The sequence below is a fragment of the Trichoplusia ni genome, chromosome 9, assembly GCF_003590095.1.
Source record: "Trichoplusia ni isolate ovarian cell line Hi5 chromosome 9, tn1, whole genome shotgun sequence".
Lineage (NCBI taxonomy): Eukaryota > Metazoa > Arthropoda > Insecta > Lepidoptera > Noctuidae > Trichoplusia > Trichoplusia ni.
The window spans coordinates 5437899-5460609 of NC_039486.1; the positions used below are offsets into that span (position 1 = coordinate 5437899).

Sequence of the window (22711 nt, forward strand, 5' to 3'; positions counted from 1 at the left end):
AAGTTTATCACCTGGGCCCCAATTCTGCTATTTACAGTGGCAATTGAATTCCTATTTTTATTAAGCATTTTTCCAACAAAATTAGTGGAAATTCAGTACGGGGCGGAAAACTCACGATCAATATAGTTCATTTCCAATTATTGCGTAGGCAAAATGCAGAAAATAGGAAAAGTTTCAAATTTAATCTAATTGCTATTAATTTATCGGCCATTGTAAATAGTAGGTTCGGCGCCCTCATATTGACATTGTTATTTTTCAGGTGTTGCTATTGTTTTCTTTTTTGTTATTATCATAGATATTATACTATAGGTAATTTTAATATTGCTTAATCTACACTCAGTTAAACGTGTAGTACGAAATGTAAACGTAAAAAAATATACCGTACCTACCTCAGCAAATTACATGGAGTGTATTAGTTACCTACATATTCAGAAGTCAATATCTTCAATTTCATTGGAAATTCACCCTCCTTCCTGATTAACCCGGCTGTCTCTTTTAGCCATATTTTTGACAGTTTGTGCTTCCCCATAAATAGTAAATAAAAAAACTTAAATATTATGTCGGTTTGCTAAACTTATGTACAGCAAGCACTAAAATATAAAAATGTAAATCCAAAAAATTATAATCCACAAAGTCCTGCAATTTTGACAGATTACTTTAATTTAGACAGATACTAGGAATAGACTACAAAAAATAATTCATTTATTATTCATCAGAAAATTATACAAACAGTGGTTTAGTAATATCGTGTTCGTAAGTACCTATATTATTCTTAATTTATATTCATGGTGACGTGTGAGCCTGTTGTTGTATGTAAGTAACTGGCCAGTACCTACGATATTATATTAATAAATTTAAAACATTATTTTAAAAAAAAATTGTAGGACCTAAGCTGACGTGAGCCTGTCTGCCTAGGAAATAAACTATACATATGCAGGTTCGTTAAAAAAAATCCTAATGAAATGCCGACAACAGCTAACGCGTATCAGAAGCACTTTGGCAGAACAGCGATTGTGATCTTGACTGTTTGTGAATTTGACCGTTAGCTATGAAAAAATAATTCTTTCTTCTTTTTAACGATATAATCATGTTCTTCCCCCTTTCAATGTATTTATAACATAGTACAAAAAAACATTTCAAAAGCGCCACCGTGCAGCAGGCGTGAAAAGCGTGTAATTATCATAGCGACCGCAAAGCTAGTTGTCCGTGCCAGTAGTTCAAGATGTATGCGATAGGTGTCTCTCTTGTTTCACAGAATACAAAGTATACCTTTAAGGCTGAGGGCTCATGCGATTTTTCAAATAATTTTTAGGGTGCCGTTATTTTTATAGCACGGAAAGATCCTACACCAAACACCGTAATGTTAAGTAAAAAATATATTTTGCGATCATGAGCCGCATTGATTATTCTAAACTACAGCTTGATATGCAAATAATAGTTTTGAAGTGTATATTTAACATTATCTATGACCATTTGATGGTCAAAACATTTGACAATTACCCAAAAGTGTGAAATAATGAAATAAGACACTTTAACTGAACGCACCAAAACTAGCGTCATAAATCAATATTACAGGGATGTCAATACCTAGTGTACAGGTAAAAAATATGATACAACTGTCATTGTCAATTGAACAGTGCAGGTCGGCTCGCTCGTACTGCTCGTAGTTCAATTGAGATTTAAGGACTGTGATTTTTTTACCTCTGCTAGTTTATAATAATCTTCGCCGCCCGCACAGTTTCAGTGCGATCTGGCGCGTTAGAAGACCGATTTCGTGTTGGTAAATATTTACCAAAATGAGATGGACGGTGCATATCGAGGGTGGGCCGATGAGAGTCAATCATGCAGCTGTATGCATCGAAGACAGAATCTATTCCTTTGGAGGATATTGCTCGAGCGAGGAGTATAAGGATTGGGAGCCAATTCCTGTCCATGTATTGGATACGAATTCACTGAGATGGGCGCCTGTGAACTACAAGAGGACTGATGTCGCTCCCTTCCAGAGATATGGCCATACCACAGTCGCGTACGGCGACAAGGTAAGGGTATTGTGATAAACAAATGATTGATTCTTCCTTTATAATTTAATTTTGTTTTTATAAAATTAGCATTCTATTTATCTCTATTAAACTGGATTTCCATTTAATTAAAATTTAATTTTATAATAGTTGTGAGAAAAATCCAATCTTTGATATAAATATTCTAATAAGACTCTTAAGTGTTAGACAATAGTTTTTTCATATTTACCAGAAATGACTCATTTTTCCTATGAAAATTAATATTTAATTATAACTATCATTATGGTAAATGTGGTACCCTACAATATTAAAGATTCAAGGCCATTATAATTTTGTCACCGATACTGATTACTTAAATGTACATACTAATCTACTTAACAGCATTCCTATCAAACATTGATGAGCATACACTATTAAATAAATACGTCACTAAGCACAAAATCTTCTCATAACATACTATTGTTTATTGACCGGCAAGCCCTTTAGTTCATTGCCTGGTTAATATCTAGCAGAATATAAAATTGTTCTTCTTTTAATTAATGAAAAACTATTTCTTTTACCTGAGCAAAACAAGTATTTGAACTATTTTCATTTTATTGTCCATAGCCGTTGAATGTGTTACACAAAATATTAGCAGAATAGAACCCCAAAAAATATTCCTTTATTAGTTTTTATTTCACTTTTTAAATTTATGTGTGATTATATTATTTTTGGTGCAATTGCTTCCATTAAAATAAAGAATATATTGAAGTTGGATTAATTGATATTACAATGTTATAGTATTTTAACCTGGCCAAGCTAGGTTTATATTAAAACTTTCTAGTCCCAACTTTCAAATAATAAAAAAAAAATAGAAAATAGTTTTGCTAACAAAAGGACTAGAAATTGCATCATATTTTTCTATTATAAACGAAACATTCTTTTCATCTCACTAAGAGGGTTTTCAAAGCCAACTTATTTATTTGAGTTTAGAATATTTGCATACCACCCATGTTATTGTTTGAAATACATTTCTTTTGTAAATAACTGTACATTTACAATACCATATTCATGAGCAGGAATTACAACAATGTACTCATGAACTTTTATTTATCCTTGTCATTTAAATACTTGTATTTACTCTTCCTGATGTTTAGCATATTGTGAACTTTACACACTTAAACAGTTACATATTTAAGAATCTTAACTGTTACGTATTTATAAATCATTTAATATTCGCTCTGCAAGTTTATTGTCTCTATAATTTAGGTAGAACTAAACTAATTTATGTGCACCAATTGCGATTTTGTAAATATTTTTTACGTAAATATTATGTAGGTGGATTTGTTAACTTTATATTTTCGGTTTAGTAGTTAGAGTTTTAGTGCCGATGCAGTTTTATTTATCTATATTAAATATTAAATTAATGCGATATTTAATGTTAGGTAATTTAAAAGCCCGTTTTTTACTAACAAAACTGTATAATAATTATGTTTCGCTAATGCAATGAAAATCTTAACAGTAGTAAGTATTATAAATGCCAACTTAAAAACAAAGATACGTCATTAAATTTGAACCACCTTTTGAATATCTAGTTCATAGCATATTCCACTTGCAAAAGATCGATAGGGCGTTGACTTCCACTGTAGCTAGACCGATAAAATGGCCGACTTCTGCCTGCGAACTAGTTTCGCACCCTAGTTGAAATAAGTGGCGGTCATTGTATGCATCCGTATCACTCGACATCTGAAAGGTAAATACTACATCTGGATACTAAAAATTATGAAGGATTAACAGGTTTATTATTTAGAAAGAAAAATGAGTCAATCTATCTTAACTCTTTAATCAGATGCTTCACGCTAACAATCAAGATGTACAATTTAGATATGAAAAAGAATCGTTGATTAGGTACCCTTCAAATGTCCATTAATGAGCTTAGGTGGTAATCAGGTAATGTCAATATTACAAGTGTGGGCTTAACGATCGTTTTGCGACTGCATATAGAAGTAGCAGGTAATTTTTATAACAGCTGAACAAAATTTCCGTGACGTCGTGACGATTAAAGCATCGTAGCGAAGGTTCACTTATAAGCGGGGGCCGATATGATACGCGGGCTACGAAAGATGGCGGTCCTTAAAACGTCTAATTTATTGCTATAGGTATATGTCTTATTTATTGCGGTAGGTACATGATTTTTATTTTTACCCCCCACGGTGTAGGCCTATACCTACGATTAACAATCGATAAGATTTGTTGTCACGACATCGACATGGCGACAGTGGAAACGCGCCCTTGCATGTTCGTGTAATTCATACCGGAAATAAAATTTGTTTACAGGTTTTCATGTGGGGAGGTAGAAACAACGCTGTAGCCTGCGATATTCTATCTTGTTTCGACACCAAAACATTGGAGTGGAGTACCCCATCTGTGTCGGGCATGGTGCCGTATGCCAAAGATGGCCATTCAGCATGCGTTATTGGAAACAAGATGTACATCTTTGGAGGGTTTGAATATCTTACCGATCAGTATTCTCAAGAAGTTCACTGCCTAAATCTTGATACTCTGCAATGGACTTTCATTGATGGTCGAGGAACACCACCATCGCATCGTGATTTCCATACAGCTGTTGCGGTTGGAGACAAGATGTATGTCTTCGGGGGACGCGGCGATCTTAACAGTCCCTACAATTCACAAGAGGAAATATATTGTCCTCAAGTTTACTACTTAGATACCACTGAAGAGAAGTGGGTGGCGGTAAACCCAGGTGGAACCTGGCCTGAAGGTCGTCGCAGCCACTCTGCTTGTAAGTCATGAAGTTCCCTTATTATTGTAGTTCCTTTTTATTATGTTTAATGAATATTATTTCTAAGTTATGTATTAATTTTAGGGCTGTACAAAGAACACATGTATATCTTCGGCGGATTCAACGGAAACTCAAAAACACATTTCAATGATCTCTACAGATATTCTATCAAAGATAATATCTGGCAATACATGAACGTGGGCGGCTCAGTGCCTTGCAAGCGAAGACGTCAGGCATGTTTAATTCATAAGGATGTCGTTTATTTATTTGGAGGGACAAGGTCAGTAGTTTACTATCTCAATACATTATTTTCATTAATATGATAATCTATTTCAAGGTTTGCATACAGTACACAATTACTTAATAAATTATCGAATTCAATTTTGTTTGTACCTAGTGTAAAAAGGAATGACAGCGTGGATTTTGTTGCGCCTTCGCTGCTTCTCCACTGCTAGAGCAATAAGAAAGCGGTGTAGGGTGTCAGATATGGGGTCTGCACATCTTTAGCATATCTTAAAATGGATAGTGATGGTGTCGCTTATATCTTTTCAGCCCCTGCCCTCACGCTAATACCCGTGAGCTCGAAAATTTTGACAATAACCCAGAAAGACTGATTGACAACAGTGATCTACATCTGTTGGACTATGCTCCGACTCTGAAGACTCATTGCATTCTCGTTGTATTGGAAAACAACATTGACCAATCCGTACTGCCGCGCGACATTATGTAAGTGTCATTTTCTCTTACTTAACAACTAAAGTTCATTTGTTTAGGTTCTTATAAAATGGCAAACAATCATGGTCTGCATCTTTGTCTAAGAAGTTTAAAAATTAAACGCGACTAAAAGAAATGTAAGAAACAGTTAGGGTCTAGTATGAAATGAAATTTAAAAAGGAAATAAGCAGTTCTTTTTATTTAATGTGTCCTATAAAAGGCACAGTAATTTTTACCTTTTTTAAGTAACTACCTTATGAAATAGAGTATGTCACACATAGCATATTTAACATTTTGTATATACGTCAAGACTGTAAGACGATAAATAACGATCATTATCTACCGTGAAATGACTTACTTTCAATGACTGATAACTACTTTTTATATATCACTGTCTGATTACACTTTTCTTTCACAGAATGGACATACGCACAATGACTCTACCGAACCGTATTAGCCGACCTATTAACCAATCTGGTTAAATAAAACTAAGTAATCTTGCAATATTTATAATTGCATTACCTGTATGTAAGGTAACCTTACATACATTATTTATATTTAGTCATTATGATATCTCGTCTATATCTATTTATTATACTTATAAGTCATAGTAAAAATAAAACTCAAATTTCTGTATCACATATCTGTATTCCTTGATGTCTTAAAAGAATGATGTTACACATTTATTCAAATAAAGGTATACCAAATAAAAACAGTTATTGGAACAAAATGTTGTGTTTTTATTCGTCTTCTTTAACGATGTGTTTTTGTCGTTCTGCAACGAAGGGTACCGAGCCGGGTTTGCTGTGCGCGCGTCTGTTGCCCTCCTTTCGTTTAGACTTGTCTTTGATAGTTTTGATTTCTTTCTGGGCATTCAGTATGTGTTTGGGTACGTGCCTGTGTCGCGCTATGCGTTTGACTTGAGGATGGTTTGCGAACTTCTCCTTTAATGAATCTGCGTAGTTCAGTGCTGTTCTCTCACGTGGTTTGAGCTAAAACAATTAAAGATTATATAGATTTTATGTTTATAATCTAATTAATATGATGGTCATAATAAATGTAACATAGCATAAGAAAATACCCTTCTCATTACCTCTAGCCATGAATTTAAGTAAGACCATAATATTTTGTTTGTATATGGCTGCTATATGAGCAGCTCAATTAAATGTTATAGCTTTATCATACTAAAAATAGCAATAACTAAAATTCACTTACCACTCCGAGCTTTTCTGAAGCTCTTGCTTTCCACATTCTAATATTCATTTCATCAGACCCAGAGAGTATGTACTTATTGTCCAGTGTCCATTTAACACATGTCAGTCTTTGCATTCTCTTAGTATGGTATACATCTCTGGAGTTTCCTTTAAGACTTTCAAATATTCTTATAGTTTTGTCATAGCTTCCAGCTACAAGCTCTCGGCCAGTTGGCGCATAATCCACGTCTATTACGGCTGATGTGTGCCCCATGTGAATGTTGACTGGTTGTTTTAGTTTTCTTACATCAAATGTGTATAGACTGTAATAAAAAACAATCAAGTATAAGAATACAGTAATGACAACAAAAATGGCTGATTCCTGAACTGTTTCTTTTATTTATATGGCATAATAATAGTTTATTAATTTAATTAGCTATTTAGTATGCCAGAATATATTAAAAGGAGTTAAAACTTACTTGTAATCCTCATTAGCTACAGTGAATATGAAAGCTTCCATTGGATTCCAGGACAAGGCATTTGATCTGAGTTCCATAACAACTTTCCTGAGGGGTCCGGATTCACGGCAGTCATAGAGAATTACACTTCTGTCACTTGCACATGATGCCAGCAAATTATGTTCAACCTGAAAACCAGTATGCATAATATAATACTGCAGATGCATTTATATGTACAACAACTATTCAGCACATTAATTATATTTTACCTGATTAAAAGATACATGATGAAGACTGTCCACTCCCCATTTAAACACTTTAACAGGTTCATTCCTAGTTTTTTCCCAGAGCTGGCAGTGTTCACCACAAGTAGCAAATATAGGCTTATTTCTATGATGTGTTATACCTGATACTACAGACATACTCAGTAGAGTGCTTATGGGATCCTCATCATCAGGTGAGTGAACCTCCGACTTCCAGGTTTTAATTGTTTTGTCATCACCAACACTAGTGAAGGTTTCACCGTCGGGGGTATAGCACAATGCGCGCACCCAACCTTCGTGAGCAACGAAATTCCTAGTGCACTTCTTAACGGCTAAATCCCACTGACGAATTTCTCCATCAAACGCACCACTCGTCAGCACCGATAGCCTGCTAGGATGTTTAGCCAAACTCGATACACCATCTCTATGTCCGTCAAGATTACCAATAAAAGGTTTTGCAAATACTCTTTCAAGTTTCACAGCATTCATTGCGCGAACATATTCTCGCGGTGCTTCCAAGGGATGTAAGCTTGGATCGTAGTTTCTTGGCACTGTAACGTTAAAATGGTTTTTTGAAGTACAAGCCATTAGATTAAACGCAATAATTATTGTCATAGCATTAAAAAAATATTAACAACATGTAAACAGAAACTCACGTTTGTGGATATCCCGTTTTGTAGCGCGTAAATATTCGTCTGGATTACGGCTAATAACCTTTATTTTAACTTTAGACATTATGAACAGGTCCTTTATTTAATGCCTCTATAAAATACTTGTTATTGAGACCAAAAAGAGAGTTTTATTCTAAAAATCTCACAACATAACCTCAATAACATTTATCAACCACCTGTATTTGACGTTTTCTACTAGTTTGCCATAGATAAATAAATTATAACATTCAATTACCATTACCAAAATTTTGAACGCGTATAGTTTACCAATAAATAATGACATGCATGTATAAACGCTCCTATTAATCTCATAAATTGATTAATTAATTTGAAAACTCGTAAGAAAAACTAATCTTTAAACAAAATTATTTGAAATTCTCATTCGGCACAGTTGTACTGTATTCAAACACAGATAGCAATACTGACCAAATATCTCTCTGTCAAAGGAGTAATGTCATGTTTACTGACATTGTCTCACTGCAAAGCTCGAGTCGAATCTATTTGAGTTGCGAGTTGCGGTAAACTTTACCTTTCACTCAGCGCTTATTCTAAAGCCGACGTTGAACCTAGAAAAACGGAGTGTACGTGACTAGTTTTCCATTTTCTCTAACATCTATGTCATGATTACTGTGATTCTAAAGATATAAATATCATTTTTACAAACAGTATTTATTATCTCAGCTTTAAGCTTCTCTGTTTATTTTTTGCAGCCTAAACATTAAAAAATTGGGCTGATCAATTGAATTGGAGGCAAGCAGTCCTGCCGGCCTTTTAAGGTAAATGTTATTTATTTCAGCCTTATAATTCTAGTATACAAATATCTTTCAATTATTCTTCTGATGAAATTTGATGGAGCGCTTTAAAAAACAATACAAAGCAGAAGTACATTTTTCTTCTATACAGGGTGTAATATGTACTTAAATATTAGGAGTAAATAATGTATTTGGTCTAATGTCAACCAAAGTAAAAAATGAAGTGTCAATTTTTTGCTTTTTCCATCAATTTATAAATGAAATCATTTAAGATATTTAATGACCTATTTATTTTTATTTAAGTAAAGTTCAATTAAATTAAATGGGTTGACTTTAGAAACGGGCTGCACGAATTACTGGGTGTTTTTGGTTTTAATAGATCGGCAATGATGCCCCGAGTTATAATATAAAGTGTTTTTGTGCGGAAATGTGTAGTTTTTGAGAAATCTTAAATTAAAGTTTTGAGGTTAATTCTCAAAAATGAAACAGAAAATTTTATAATGTATGGCAAAAACTAGTGTTTTCTCACTCTAACCGTCATATTGAAGTGTCACTCAACTGTCAAAGAGTGTAATTACATTTCAATAGTTCATTTAGTTCATTCGCTTTTCGTTCGCGATTGTTTATGTTCCGTGTTTTCGTATTGTGATTTTTCTAAATTGTTATGATGATTATCATATAAATCGAAATTTATGTAAAATGTTGAAATGTATAAAACTAAATCTAGAACCATCATCATAGTTAACACCCCGACTCGGAGCACCCCGACATGGACAGGTTAGGTTAGAAGTGGTTATTTATTTTTAAACCACCCAGAAGTAGGAGCCCCGCGAAGCGGGGCTCCGTCGACCGAGCCAATAACACCGTTTTGACACTCCTAACCTCAAAAATAAATTTCGAAAAATCTCAAAAAATATACGTTTCCGCATCTTTTCCCTTTAGGGGGTATATCCTGGGCACCACCCCTCCCCCCTCCCCCCATCCCCACACTCCTATGAATGCAGCCGATTACTAAAGAATACCCCAATTATCAGCTTTGTTATGGTTATATTAAAGTTGTAAGTGTCATTAGTAAAGCATAAACAACACACCTCCCTCACTCCATTAAAAAGAGGCAATTTTTGGTTTGGCAGCCTTGATGAATGCCAACCTTAATTTATTCATCGGATCCATAAGGATGGAGGAATTTAAACACGGCGCATTTCCCCAGAACTGATAAACCCACATTTTTAATTTTAAAACTCCTATACCATTCCTGAATCATCTGGAAAAGAATTGCTGACTTGGATAAATGTAAATTTGTGGACTATCTTGTACAATCTAGTCTAATAGTAGAGTAAAATTCTAACGAAATGTCACCTCAAACCCTATCGACCTCTTCAAGTAGTGGAAGAAAGACAACACTATACGACCTGTAATGCGCGGTTTCGCTTCCAGCTTACGACTGTCACTTTATGGGGTGCTTAAATACACGTTACCCTGTGACAAGCAGACAAACTTGACGTCACGTCGCGCGTCGCACTAATATTTTAAATAAAATATAAAATAAACGAACATGTTGGCGTTAAGTGTAGACTACGTGACATTGTAGAGACATTACTTCACTTAGCAAATAAAAACCTAGGTACAAGTATTGACCATGAATCGTGTCGCTGCTATAAATAAACATTAAAGGTACTTAACGCTAACTCCTTGAAAGACCCTAGATATAAAAATTTCCATGAATATTAGTATGCAAAAGGCTAAAAGAAGAATCATTCTCTGAATAGCTACCTACTTCTAGTGGTAGCTATTATTTAATTGTTTTGAATATTAAATTACCTGCCCAAGTGATGACTCAGATGTCAGTTGAATATCTAGTCTACTGACATTTTGAGGCGTCTATGTATACCTGATAAAATGTTTCACGAAAAACGGGTTGCGTAATAAGCGAATCCATCCTTACTTCTAGCCACCACTTTATAGCAATTGAAAAATCTTTTTCCTAGCCTATTAATGGTTAGACATTCAATTGTAACCAAATAGCACAGGCTAGGATTATAATTAATGTGTACATTCCTACCACTTGTCTACATGTCATGAGTAAGTTATTTTGTCAGCACTCAATTTATATGAATTTTAGTTGATCACAAAGGCCTTTAATACAAGCCTTTACCCTACTAAGACCTAATGGGCAAATTGTGATTGCGCAACGGATAACTTTCCTAGTTTCTTGCATAACCAGGCCTTAATATTATAGAATATTTATGCAAAACCTTAATAGAAGGAAATTTAAGATTCCGGCTGTTCTTTTGAAATCGTGGACTTACATAAAGTAACCTAAAGAAGAGGCTACACATTTCATAAAATGCTCAATCAACTTTTTCAAAAAGCTTAAGTACTATCTAGTCTACTAGCACTCGGAGTGAAAGTTCCTAGGTCTCTTTAGGTCTTTACACTGTATTAGATCGTAGCCAATCTATTTGCAGTTAATCGAAATGTACAAATGTATTAATATTATAACTCGTCTAAAACATAACTTAGTACCCAGTTTATCGTGATTTCGATGTCACTGCTATTTTCCCATCCCCCTTGCGATAGACACCAGACGACCTTCATGCGCTAATGCATAATGTACAGTCATGAATACACATTAATGTTATCTACCATGCAGATCCTTGTTGATAACATCTTTATTTCAAAACAAAACATAACTTTGCGACTGTTATGTTGTATGACACAATATTTTTACGCTTTACAGTCACGGAATCACAGCTCAATGTATGTAAAAGTGAGAAGCGGTCCCCTAATGTATATAACATGTATTAATAAAGTCATATCGTCACAGCGGTAGTTAGATAAGGTCACCGGCTTGCTAGCAAGCTGCTCAATGGCAGTATTTTGTTCGTTGACCCGCGAGCGGCTGCGCTGGCGCACGCTCGTGCTAACACCGAATTTGTTACACGAATTTATGATATTTTGATCTCTTTTAGTGCTGTATAATTTTGGTGGTTTGATAATTCAATAAAATAGTTTTGAGAATCCTTCAGTTATTTGGTGTGTGATTCATAAATATTTTTACAAGGTAAGGTTGTCTGCAGGAATCAACGAGATGCTAACGCTTTTAGTGAACCCCTAAAGCAGAAATCCATTTTTAATCTTGTCTGAAAAATATTCCTGCATGCAAAATAGTGCTGAAGTAACAATTTGCTAATATTTATTCTTATATACAACAGCGGATACTGACGTGGAATCTCAAGAACCGTTATAATCTTCATTTAATAACAATAGTGTAGCCTGTAAGTGTGAAATATGAATATTTTATCCATAACTAGTCATAAAATTTAATTTGAAATGGTTGTTAACCTCATCTTCTGTCATTCTTCATAATAAGACAATGCATTTTATTATTTACTATAAATTCAATATTATCATTGCTTAGAGATTTTTTTATCAGTGATGTCACACCACCCACTTATTTTATTCATAACTGAACTTTAGTTTGCCGGTTTTTATATTTAAGTTTATAAAAGAACACATTTACTATCCTACTCTATTTTAATGTCTGATTCATATTTTAGTCCCTACTAACTGCAAAAATAGATCAAACTGCTTTCACTGTTCCCGTTCACCGACGTCCTTCCACGTACATAGTCATTCATAGCGAATCATAGCCGTCCTAAATTCCCAGCCATGAAAACCATCAAAATTCAACACATAAGCTCCATCAAACCCAACGCTCTACAAACAATTCTTGGTAGCAATTCCTTTAAAACGTCTTGCGTCTTGTTAATATTCCAATTTAGTGTCATTGCTATAGAGAGTTCGAGAGAATAATTGAGAGCAGTAGAACAATATTTGATAGTAGCCAACCATTTGTTATCATGAATTCCTATACCTACAGATAATAAAACGGTCGCCGCCACCCATACGCGAGTAAAATCACGTCCACCACTGTTCCTGTTTCTTGTTTATTTATTTTTTATGCAGAAACGTTCATTGGCCCTGTAAGCTCTTCATAGACACGAAAGCATAAAGCTCTTTTATAAGTTAAATGTCGTATTAAAGAAAAATCGCGTCCTATAATTGTAGATTAAACTAAGTGCTTATTAAAATTATTGAAAATGCGATCTTTGATAGTAAATACTAGCTTCGTTTTCAGTTGAGATAGAGAACTTGAACAGCTTTTATCCATCTATGTTTGCGACAGTGCTCATGGCATGTGCAATGAATCGTAAATTACAGTGGCCGCTGGGCAGTCAATGCCCGATCGGATAATAAAAATCAAATGTATAACAATGGTAATTGTTCATATGCAGTTTCTGGAGTGTGTTATTTTTATCTCGTGCTTTGAGGCTTGGATGACATAAGAACTATAAATATATATTAAAAATACCACTTGCTCATAAATGGATATACTCTGGTTTAAGAACAATTAGCATAAAAAAACGCATTTTAATATTGACATAATTAATTGACACAATCCTGATCCTGCTAAGGTAGAGTCGGTTTTCCTCGTCAGATTTCTTAGAACGTGTTAAAAATATCCCAACCGTCTTATCGCCTGAACACATTTAAAGACCGGTGACAAAATTAAAGGTACAAAACCTCATTTACCTTTGGTCCTCCGAATTTTTAGAAGAGGCTGAGACAAAATACTTATTTGTTCGCGCGTTTGGATACCTCGACCGCTTTGGTAATCTAATCGCGGGACCACAATTTGGTTGCTTAGGAAGGCTCTTGTTTAAAACAGAAATCGATGTATGAAAAAGTTAAACTTATTTTAAAACGAGGTAGGTAGGTTCTTGTTGAGTCAATTTCCCAAAAAATACCGTTATTAGTAAGAACCTGAGTAAATAACCTTTTGGTTTAGGATTTCAAACCTCTTTTACCTCATGTTCAAAGTATTTTCTTTTAGGTATCTAGACATAAATGAGTCTCATAAAGTTAGACCCGTGTAAATGTATTTATCAACTCCCAACTGTTCTGTAAATGTGATTTCCTTTACCTTCCTAATTAAAGCAATTTTGACGACGACTAGATCCAGCAATAAATTAATATAATGTCACACATTACAACGATATTAGGCAACAGAATACCAGAGCTATTAATCTGTAACTGGTTTCCTTTAATACATTTCATCGCCTTACTGATTCGATTCTTTCGTATTGACGTACCTAGTTGTATTTTAATATATTCTGTTTCTAATAATATATTTTTATTACAAAGTTTACAAAGGTATTGCAAAGAAAAATGTAAATTTTGGACAGTTTAAAATATATTTAAGAGAGAACGACAAGGTACAATGTTATTTCGACCATTGCTCAGGTTAAGATAGTGCAATATTGTAATTTATTAAATTAGTATTAATTCTTCCCCAGGTCGAGGACTCAGTCAGGGTATCAAAATGACGCGAAATTTGAAAATACTACCCATATTATGCTTTTTAATTTTATTGAATCTATGCATACGAACACAAGCAGAACTATTCACAGCTATAGCAGAAGTAGAGCATTTATTAGAAACACACAAGAGGATAATAGATGATCTAGACCATTATATCGATAAAGAAGAACGAAGACTTGCGACGCTAAAGAGGTAATAAAGCCATCAACCTCTTTTATTGAACAGACTTCACGGCATAAACTGGCGTCTTCCTACCACAATTGCAGCAGGCTTGCTTCCCATGCCAGCAATCTTGTCTTCATTTTATAACCAGAAAATGTAATTACATACTTGAATTCGGAACTGTATACTTTTTTCTACTTTTCAGGCATCTAAATATATATAAAACGGAGCATGAGCGAGCTATGGAAGATATTCCCAACTACTTGGGGAACCCCATCAACGCGTTCACTCTGATCAAAAGACTGACGACTGACTTAGATCATATAGAAAGCAGTATTAAAATAGGAACAGGTAATTATAAGTCGACTTATATTAACTTGCTTTACGTGTGAAGTCTAGACATAACCCTTAACGCTGTTTGGGAATACAAAAGACAGAAAAAAATGATGTATTACTATGTTTTCGTAATGTTGTAATGAATTGAAAGTTCTTAACTTAAAAAAAAAACTATGTAAAAGTGTTATCTCTAAAATATTAATATGAAATATAATTAAAAAATATAAGATGTCATGTCCTTGACCCAGTAAAATGGAAGTTCATCTATTATTAAGGCAAAGACGCGGAAATTTAAAGCACAACGAAATCGAAATTGCTTTTGTTACTGGCGCATCGCGTGTGGTCATGGTATTCACAGCTTAATTAATTCGATTTGCCGTGACACGCCTTTTATAGATAAACGTTTTAGTAACGTCTACTACTATGTAGATCTTTTCTACATTACATACAATATTCCAATTTTTATTTTCGTTTTATGTAGAATACCATGATTATTTGAAATATTGGTATTTATTCTGAAAACACCGAAAACAATCAAATGTAATATTTTTATTTGTAGTGTATTTTGTACCAAAATAAAGTCTCTTGAATAAATCTGAAACTATACACCAGCATACATAAACACGAACAAGTCTGCTAAAGTACTTAATTATTATAATTGCCATCACAGGGCCACAAAAAACAGATAATTAGCCTATTAATGTCGTGGAATAATTTTATTAAGTAAAACAATAGCATTCACAAATTCACAAGCATTGGCAATGGGCATACAGCTGTGGAACACAGTTGATTGACACACTACCAAAAAACAAACTTCTGTATCGCAACTCCACTATTCAGTACTGTGTTTTGTCAGTTCTCCAAGAGTAATAGACTTTAATGAGGTGTTTATTGTTTTCCGTGAAATGTATTGAAGCTGGCAAAAAGTAATCAATAGTTACTAAATAACCAATGAACGTACGAAATATTGTTATTAGTTATCCGTTATATGTTGGCATCAAAGAATTTACCAGGCTAAGGACAGGCAGTAGTAATCCGTTGAAGTCCAGCATGCCTCTGTCTTCCTTATCATAGAATTAGTCCATGAAGGCTACCAGCGTAATAAATAAAACGGTACCGCTAATTGTTCCATGCGGTAGTGACTGGGCAAATTTTACTGCGTTCTGATCCTGATCTGGTGTTAAATTAATTTACAGAGCAAACAATCACACGTTTGTTCAGTTCTTTTGTTCAATGCTAAATTTTACACCGATAGGCAAAATAAAAATGTAATATTTGTTTAGACCCACATTTTTTTTTTATTCTTGAGTCAAATTTTAATCATAATTTTATTTAATTACAGAGTACATAAAAAACATAACAATGAACCATGAAGACGTGAAATACCCAGCTTTAGAAGATCTGACGGGAGCTGCGCAGGCGCTTACTAGATTACAGAAAACCTACAATTTGGATGTTAAAGACCTCGCTGAAGGAAAACTGAACGGTGTTGCATACAGGTAATTAATTATTGTTTAAATTTTACAGCTTCTGTCAGATATGTAGCTATAATCGAAACTTTTTCCGTTACAAAACTCAAATGGAGGACTTAAGTTCATAATAAGAAATTATAGAGATTTATCGTTTTTCTTTAAAATATTTTCAACAACACACTAACAGCTGGCAAATGTGTATTTTAAAGATTATTAACAACAAAGATTTTTTAGTACACAATAACAACAAAAAGTAGGCCGAAAATAATAGATATCTCATGAATATTTAAGATAAGAATACCGCTATATTATACAGTTTAGAAGTAATTATCTTTTGAAAGATGGAAGTGCAGGTTATTAGCTGTTTATCATTTAAAATCGTGTAATTATTATCTTCTTACTTTGTACAAAGTAGGTAATATGTCTTAGATTTCAATCTCAAAAACATACCTACTGTCTATATTGTTCAATAAATGTGATAACGAATATCATTTATCGTGTATTGTGCCTAATAAAAACCTGCGAATATTTTGTATTGTAGTAGTGTCATTTATATAAAAGCATGTTCTTTCTTAGAAAGCCGTTTAAGGCTGCGTTTTCTCTAGGGGTACACAAGGTAAATGTACAAAGTGAAGACGTGTACCGAAACTATGAAACTACGTGAGTCTTCCCACCAAAAGTTTATTTGGAACATAAATCAGCCACTTTCCACCCATCGTTTTGTTTTTTATGCACAAAAACCTTGCAACATAACCCACGGATCTCATTCTTGTGTTTTGAAAATAATGCACGGTGACGGTGAAAATTAGTACGGTCAGCATACAAATTACATGAACTGTGCTAGATTTAAAAGATATGTTATCACAACTGTATGTATTGTAAAAAAAATTGTATGTATTGTACATACAATTTAGTATTGGATTGTGAACAAAATATTTTAAGACCGGTAAAAAATAGAAAACTTTAACCTGACATTCGTTGCTGACCATACAATATGCTTATACTTTACATTAAAAAAATTATATAAAATGATTGTGTTGTTCCTAGTACTCCGATGTCGGCAGGCGATTGCTACGAGCTCGGCCGAGCTTTATATAACGAAAGGGACTATATCAACGCCCGTGCCTGGATGATGGAGGCTTTAAGAAAATATGAGGAAGAAAATGTCCCTTATCCGTTCACGGAGGTTGACATACTGGAGTATATTAGCTTCTCGTATTATTTGTTGGGTTGGTATATATTGATGAATGTTTCATAATTTTTAGAAATTTCATAATCACTGATTAGCCGCTATCTGGCAGATAAATTAAAAAAAATGACATTCTTTGTATGAAAAATTCTGTCAAGTAATTTAACAGGAACTTATGCGGCGATTGTGAAACAGGCCCTTAGAGTTAGAAAAGCCTAATTATAGAGCTGTCGATGAGACTGGTCCTGAGCTAGCTAGTTCTTATTTAAAAATAACTGCATACCACTTTAAGTATTCTATACTTTCTTGCCGTATGATTACTCAATCGCTAATCGTTACAGGTGACACAAGAAGCGCTTTAGAATGGACGAACAAATTGCTAGCAGTCGATCCGAAGCATGTGCGGGCTAAGGGCAACGTGCCTCATTACAAGAAGAGTATTGAAGAAGAAGAGGCCAGGCTTAGGAAGGAACGGCGAGGGGTACGAAATGAAACTAAAAAAAATATTAGCTTTTAAGATACAGTCCAATGTTGCCTGCCATTCATGGTCAAGTGAAATGACCTTGGAGTAACCTTGAAAATGGCCGTTGAAGTACTCTGAAATTCGAAGTTCTTTTAGTAGCGTTAAGTTAGACAGATTTAGATAGTGCATCTTGAAAATGGACCAGACTGAAGTAGATTTACTTCTTGTAAATAATATTTAATGCTTTTATCAAATTTAACAGGAGACAGGCTCTGACGAACCCAAAGAAAAACCGGTTGAGGTGACTGAAACTGATAGCTATGCGAAGGAGAGAAGTGCATATGAAGCGCTGTGCCGCGGAGAAATGGACATACCTGTAGCTGTATCTAAAAGGTAAAATTAAATAATGATCATTCGGACAGAAAATAATCAACCAACCAATATACTTAATACAAACACTTCAATTAATCAACACACACATTATTTTAACATTATTGACTTTATTTTGTGACCGTATGATGAGATAAATAATGCGGTACATAAAGTAGAAAAGTCAATACTCAAGTACTTCTGAAGAAGTCTTGTCTTTCGTCGATCGATATTACAACATTGCTATTAAATACTTATAAATCGCATTGATTACGAAACCATATAAGTTAGAGGACTTATAAATCAATTCACTCTAAAAATGCTCATTTTAAATTCAATCACTATACTCAGGTTGACATGCCGCTACCTCACCGAGAACCACCCGTTCCTGCGCCTGGCGCCTATCAAGATGGAGATGATGTACCTCAGCCCCGACGTGGTTGTGTTCCACGATGTGCTGAGTGACGGAGAGATCGAACAGATCAAGAGGATGGCACAGCCCAGGGTAAGTCTGACATTAAGGGAAGGCACTGGCGACGTTTTCGTACGTAAGAATTATTTGAACTATTTATGTATATTTGTATTGTTTTACCTAATACACCACAAACATGCTACTCGAAGTGGGTTCACAGGCAGAACGATAAATAAGTGCCACTATGTTTGATGCGTTTTTTCTGCGTAATTTTTATTTAGATCAAATAACCTATTGAAGATCCTTGTTAAACTGTTTTAACTTCATTCCGAATAAGCCGGATCCTGTGATTATACCCACATTCTTCTCGCACCTATTGATCGTATCGTGATCCTATCAATGGCATATCCAGCAAAAAATGTGTTTTCTATTACCAGTTTCTGTTAGTGCATTTAACAATAAAACCCTTTATGCTATTAGCCTTAGATATAAAACTTTCCACAGTTCAAACGCGCCGTCGTTCACGACCCAAAAACCGGCGAGCTAGTCCCCGCTCACTACCGCATCAGCAAGTCCTCGTGGTTACGAGACTCGGAGTCGGAGACCATCGCCAGGATCACCCGCCGCGTGTCTCACATGACCGGCCTCAGTATGGACTCGGCTGAGGAACTGCAAGTTGTTAACTACGGGATTGGCGGACATTATGAACCGCATTATGATTTTGCTAGGGTAAGTTTGGATGTTACATTTTGTTACAATTATAGTTATTACTTTTGTTCACCAAGCCAAACCCATTCTGAGCGACGTGTCGCGTGTTCGATCCCCGCGTAGGACATGCGTCTGTGTGATCCACGAATATTTGTCCTGAGTGGGTGTCCCCCCGCGATTCACGGATGAAATTCCTTACTGCGGGAATGGTTTTGTAAAAAAAGAAAAAGGTCTCGTAAGTTATACTTTTAACTGATATTTCAAGTTAAAACTAAGATATCGGGCAAGCTTATTAATGGCCTAGTAACTAAATCAATTTTATACTATTTGAAATATTCTATCAACAGAAGAGGGAGAACGCATTCAGTAAGGGCAGTGGTAATAGAATAGCTACAGTCTTGTTCTATGTAAGTAAAACACGTTTTTTTTTAATACGAATATATTATTACTTTTAAACTGTGGAAGAATAATTACATTATTGGTATTCTAGCAATCCAATTGTAGGGTTTGAATTTAAATCGAAAAATGGTTTCAGTGTTTCTTAAATAGTAAAAAATAACCATATAAAATTATTTCTTGTTTCCTGTATTTATTACAAAATAATTTATTTTGATTGCAATCATTTAGCATAGCAATCTCAATCCTAAATCTAATGCAAATAGTTATAATTTATTAAAATGCAAGTCAAGTACTCAAAAAAATATTTTATTTCATTTTTATATTTTATATAATACAAATTCCAACACTACTCAGATGTCGGACGTGGCACAAGGCGGCGCCACAGTGTTCACGGAGCTGGGCCTGAGCGTGTTCCCGCAGCGGCGCGCGGCCGCCTTCTGGCTCAACCTGCACCCCTCCGGCGAGGGCGACCTGGCCACCAGGCACGCCGCCTGCCCCGTACTGCAGGGCTCCAAGTGGGGTCAGTACCAACATACATACGTAACATGTGCAGCTGAAGGCTAGACATATAGGCCTAAGTGACAGTGACTAGTTCAGTCATCAAACTATAAAAATATTTTGAGATTTAGTTTCATTGATTTAGGTGTTCTTTATTCTATGTTAGTTTCAATGCTAATTGATATTCAAATGTTTGATTGAGATAATAATTGGGAAATTGGAATTTTCGTTACAGATTAAGTGATTTTACTGAATTTGAAGAATATTTTTATGATCTACTTAGATAAATATATTAAAGTAAATATATATACTAATCATTAATATTCGGAGAAATGACAAATCTAGAGCACATCTGTTTATCAGATTTTCCAGACAGCAGACATGTTAAACAATGGACACAAATGATTACTGATTCATAGAACTATGAAAGAGAGATGTAATAAAACGATGCCGCACGTCAAAATATTATATTTTACGTCTTTGTAAATGCAAAATTAGAAGTTTATCTTCGATTCTATAATTGAAACCACTACGCGTCCTTGAGATTTCTTCCATCAGCTTTAACCCTGTAACAGAACATTTAAAGTTAACATCTGTATTCTAATAAATTCGATACAGGGAACGAAGTCATAAGTAATAATCCCGCTTTACAATAAATTATTGGAAATAATCTATTCATCATTTTTCGACAACGCCCGGTCTAATTTCAAATGTAAGCATGAAATTTAAGGACTCTCCATAAAGGGTTGAACGAGTTTGGTCTCCACACATATTTCGACCAGCTTTTAAGATCTGACCGAAATTCAGTCAGATTTTTTTTTGTTTAATACAGCCAGGGTAGGTAAAAATGTTGTCTGGTTTACTTACATATTGAATTCTTGCAGTGTCAAACAAATGGATCCACCAAGGCGGGCAGGAGTTGTTGTTCCCCTGCAACTTGGAATACCAAGAAGAAGGCTTCGTTCGAAAGATCCTCCGCCCAGTGCCTAAGACATCAAGGTAGAATTACATACCCAACTCTATATTAATGAGAAAACTGCAAAACGTACTGAATTAGTGCAAAACTAGTGACTGACCTTTAGATATTATGCAAAAAATAGTACAATATAATTTGAGTAATACAATTTTAGCTGTCGTACCCACTGTTCTGTCAAAACTTTTTTAAGGAATATGTTTTAATCACTACTTTTTATATAATTTAGAAATATGTGTAGTAACATAGTATTATTGTATACATATACATAATATATGTTGTTATAATATATGTGAATATGTATTCTTACTTATCTTATGATTGTGACATTTGCTTATATTAAATTTAGTACAAGTTGTAATACTAGCCGATAGAATTTTTAATTATTGTGACGTGTTTATACTCAAAAAGCGTAAATTGTAATTTGAACATATTCAATTCTTGCCAATTAAAATAGATTTGCTTTGGAATATGCAATAAATTAAGTAATAATAAGTATCAATCTAATCAAATGAAATATCTAGAGGCTTTCAAGTTGCCGCTTGTCTATGAACTATTTAATATGTATAATTTATTGCTATAGAACAAATGGAATTAAGTAGATAAAATAGCTTAAAAATGTTTGATATATAACCTTAGAGACATAGTCCAAACGCGTCGTAAGTACGACATGAAATAATTTGCCGTAAATTCAACTTTATCTCCTTATGTTGTAGTTGATTTTACAATACGAACTTGTGTTGAAGAATTTTAATTATTCGCGGTTTTCCAATAGACCTTTTTGAGATACTCATATACTGTGCTCAGGATTTGTATATCAAATGTTTTAAATATAATATATTTAGTTAGAACAAATAAATACAAATCATTACTATAAGTGAATGTTAGTTTTAAATTGTTACAAAACCAGTCATATTTTAGAAATAAGTACCAAATGATACAAATGGAGTTCAATCTCGTAAAATGCATTTACTTAATCATAACGCTTAGTACTAAACATTTTGCCCTAACTGTACAATATTTATGTTAAAATTACGCATAAACAACGTTTGTTTATCAATTTTTATTATACACTTTCATTTACATTTTGTTTTTTAATTCATCTACAATTCTAAAGCAAAGATACTGTAACCATTTAACAAAAATATTTAATAAGTAAGTTCTCAATTTAGTCTGGCAATAATAACATCTACAGACTCTGTAATAGAGTCTAAATTGACTTAACTACTCTTGAAAGGTTTTGATTTTGAGTAATCTTCTTTCTTGTTTCGCTGTGAGGAGAGCAATTTAAGACAACAAAAACGTTACATATAGAATTATACGTATACTGTACATAACATTCCTGTTGTTTATACATTACCCTAAAGCTTCTGTCTTGAGGCGAGTGTTGCCAGCGTCGCGCCGGTGTCGCTAGTTAGAATATTTCAGAACAAACAAAGTAAGTACATGCATGGTATAACTTTAGCATTGCACACTACTGTGTTTGCTATGAAA

The 22711-nt window shown here is 34.2% G+C and overlaps 3 protein-coding genes and 1 long non-coding RNA gene across 6 annotated transcripts; 2 read left to right on the forward strand and 2 right to left on the reverse strand.

Moving 5' to 3' along the window:
* Positions 1 to 1611: 1611 nt before the first annotated feature.
* LOC113497369 (kelch domain-containing protein 3) lies at positions 1612 to 6244 on the forward strand. Its single transcript, XM_026876907.1, has 5 exons — positions 1612 to 2039; positions 4335 to 4800; positions 4885 to 5080; positions 5353 to 5526; positions 5933 to 6244. The coding sequence occupies exons 1-5, from the start codon at positions 1797 to 1799 to the stop codon at positions 5994 to 5996; spliced, it is 1143 nt and encodes a 380-aa protein (XP_026732708.1). The 5' UTR covers positions 1612 to 1796; the 3' UTR covers positions 5997 to 6244.
* On the reverse strand, positions 6143 to 8163 carry LOC113497367 (DDB1- and CUL4-associated factor 13). The gene is made up of 5 exons (XM_026876906.1): positions 8085 to 8163; positions 7435 to 7979; positions 7187 to 7353; positions 6730 to 7030; positions 6143 to 6506 (listed from the first exon to the last, which is right to left on the reverse strand). Exons 1-5 carry the CDS (start codon positions 8161 to 8163, stop codon positions 6255 to 6257), a joined length of 1344 nt encoding a protein of 447 aa, XP_026732707.1. The 3' UTR covers positions 6143 to 6254.
* A 422-nt stretch (positions 8164 to 8585) lies between these two features.
* Positions 8586 to 22302, forward strand: LOC113497383 (prolyl 4-hydroxylase subunit alpha-1-like). Of its 3 annotated transcripts, none has more exons than XM_026876926.1 (13): positions 8586 to 8680; positions 8810 to 8875; positions 14212 to 14428; positions 14604 to 14749; positions 16077 to 16233; positions 17254 to 17435; positions 17737 to 17876; positions 18121 to 18251; positions 18579 to 18732; positions 19144 to 19368; positions 19695 to 19754; positions 20101 to 20266; positions 21129 to 22302. In XM_026876926.1, exons 3-13 carry the CDS (start codon positions 14238 to 14240, stop codon positions 21245 to 21247), a joined length of 1671 nt encoding a protein of 556 aa, XP_026732727.1. In that variant the 5' UTR covers positions 8586 to 8680; positions 8810 to 8875; positions 14212 to 14237; the 3' UTR covers positions 21248 to 22302. The 3 variants fall into 3 exon arrangements, with proteins under 3 accessions (XP_026732727.1, XP_026732728.1, XP_026732726.1); XM_026876927.1 differs by lacking the exons at positions 8586 to 8680; positions 8810 to 8875 and adding exons at positions 11726 to 11915; positions 12067 to 12129; XM_026876925.1 differs by lacking the exons at positions 8586 to 8680; positions 8810 to 8875 and adding an exon at positions 11727 to 11915.
* On the reverse strand, positions 20698 to 21182 carry LOC113497385. Its single transcript, XR_003400891.1, has 2 exons — positions 21112 to 21182; positions 20698 to 20810 (listed from the first exon to the last, which is right to left on the reverse strand). It is a non-coding gene; the product is annotated as an uncharacterized LOC113497385 (long non-coding RNA).
* Positions 22303 to 22711: the final 409 nt, after the last annotated feature.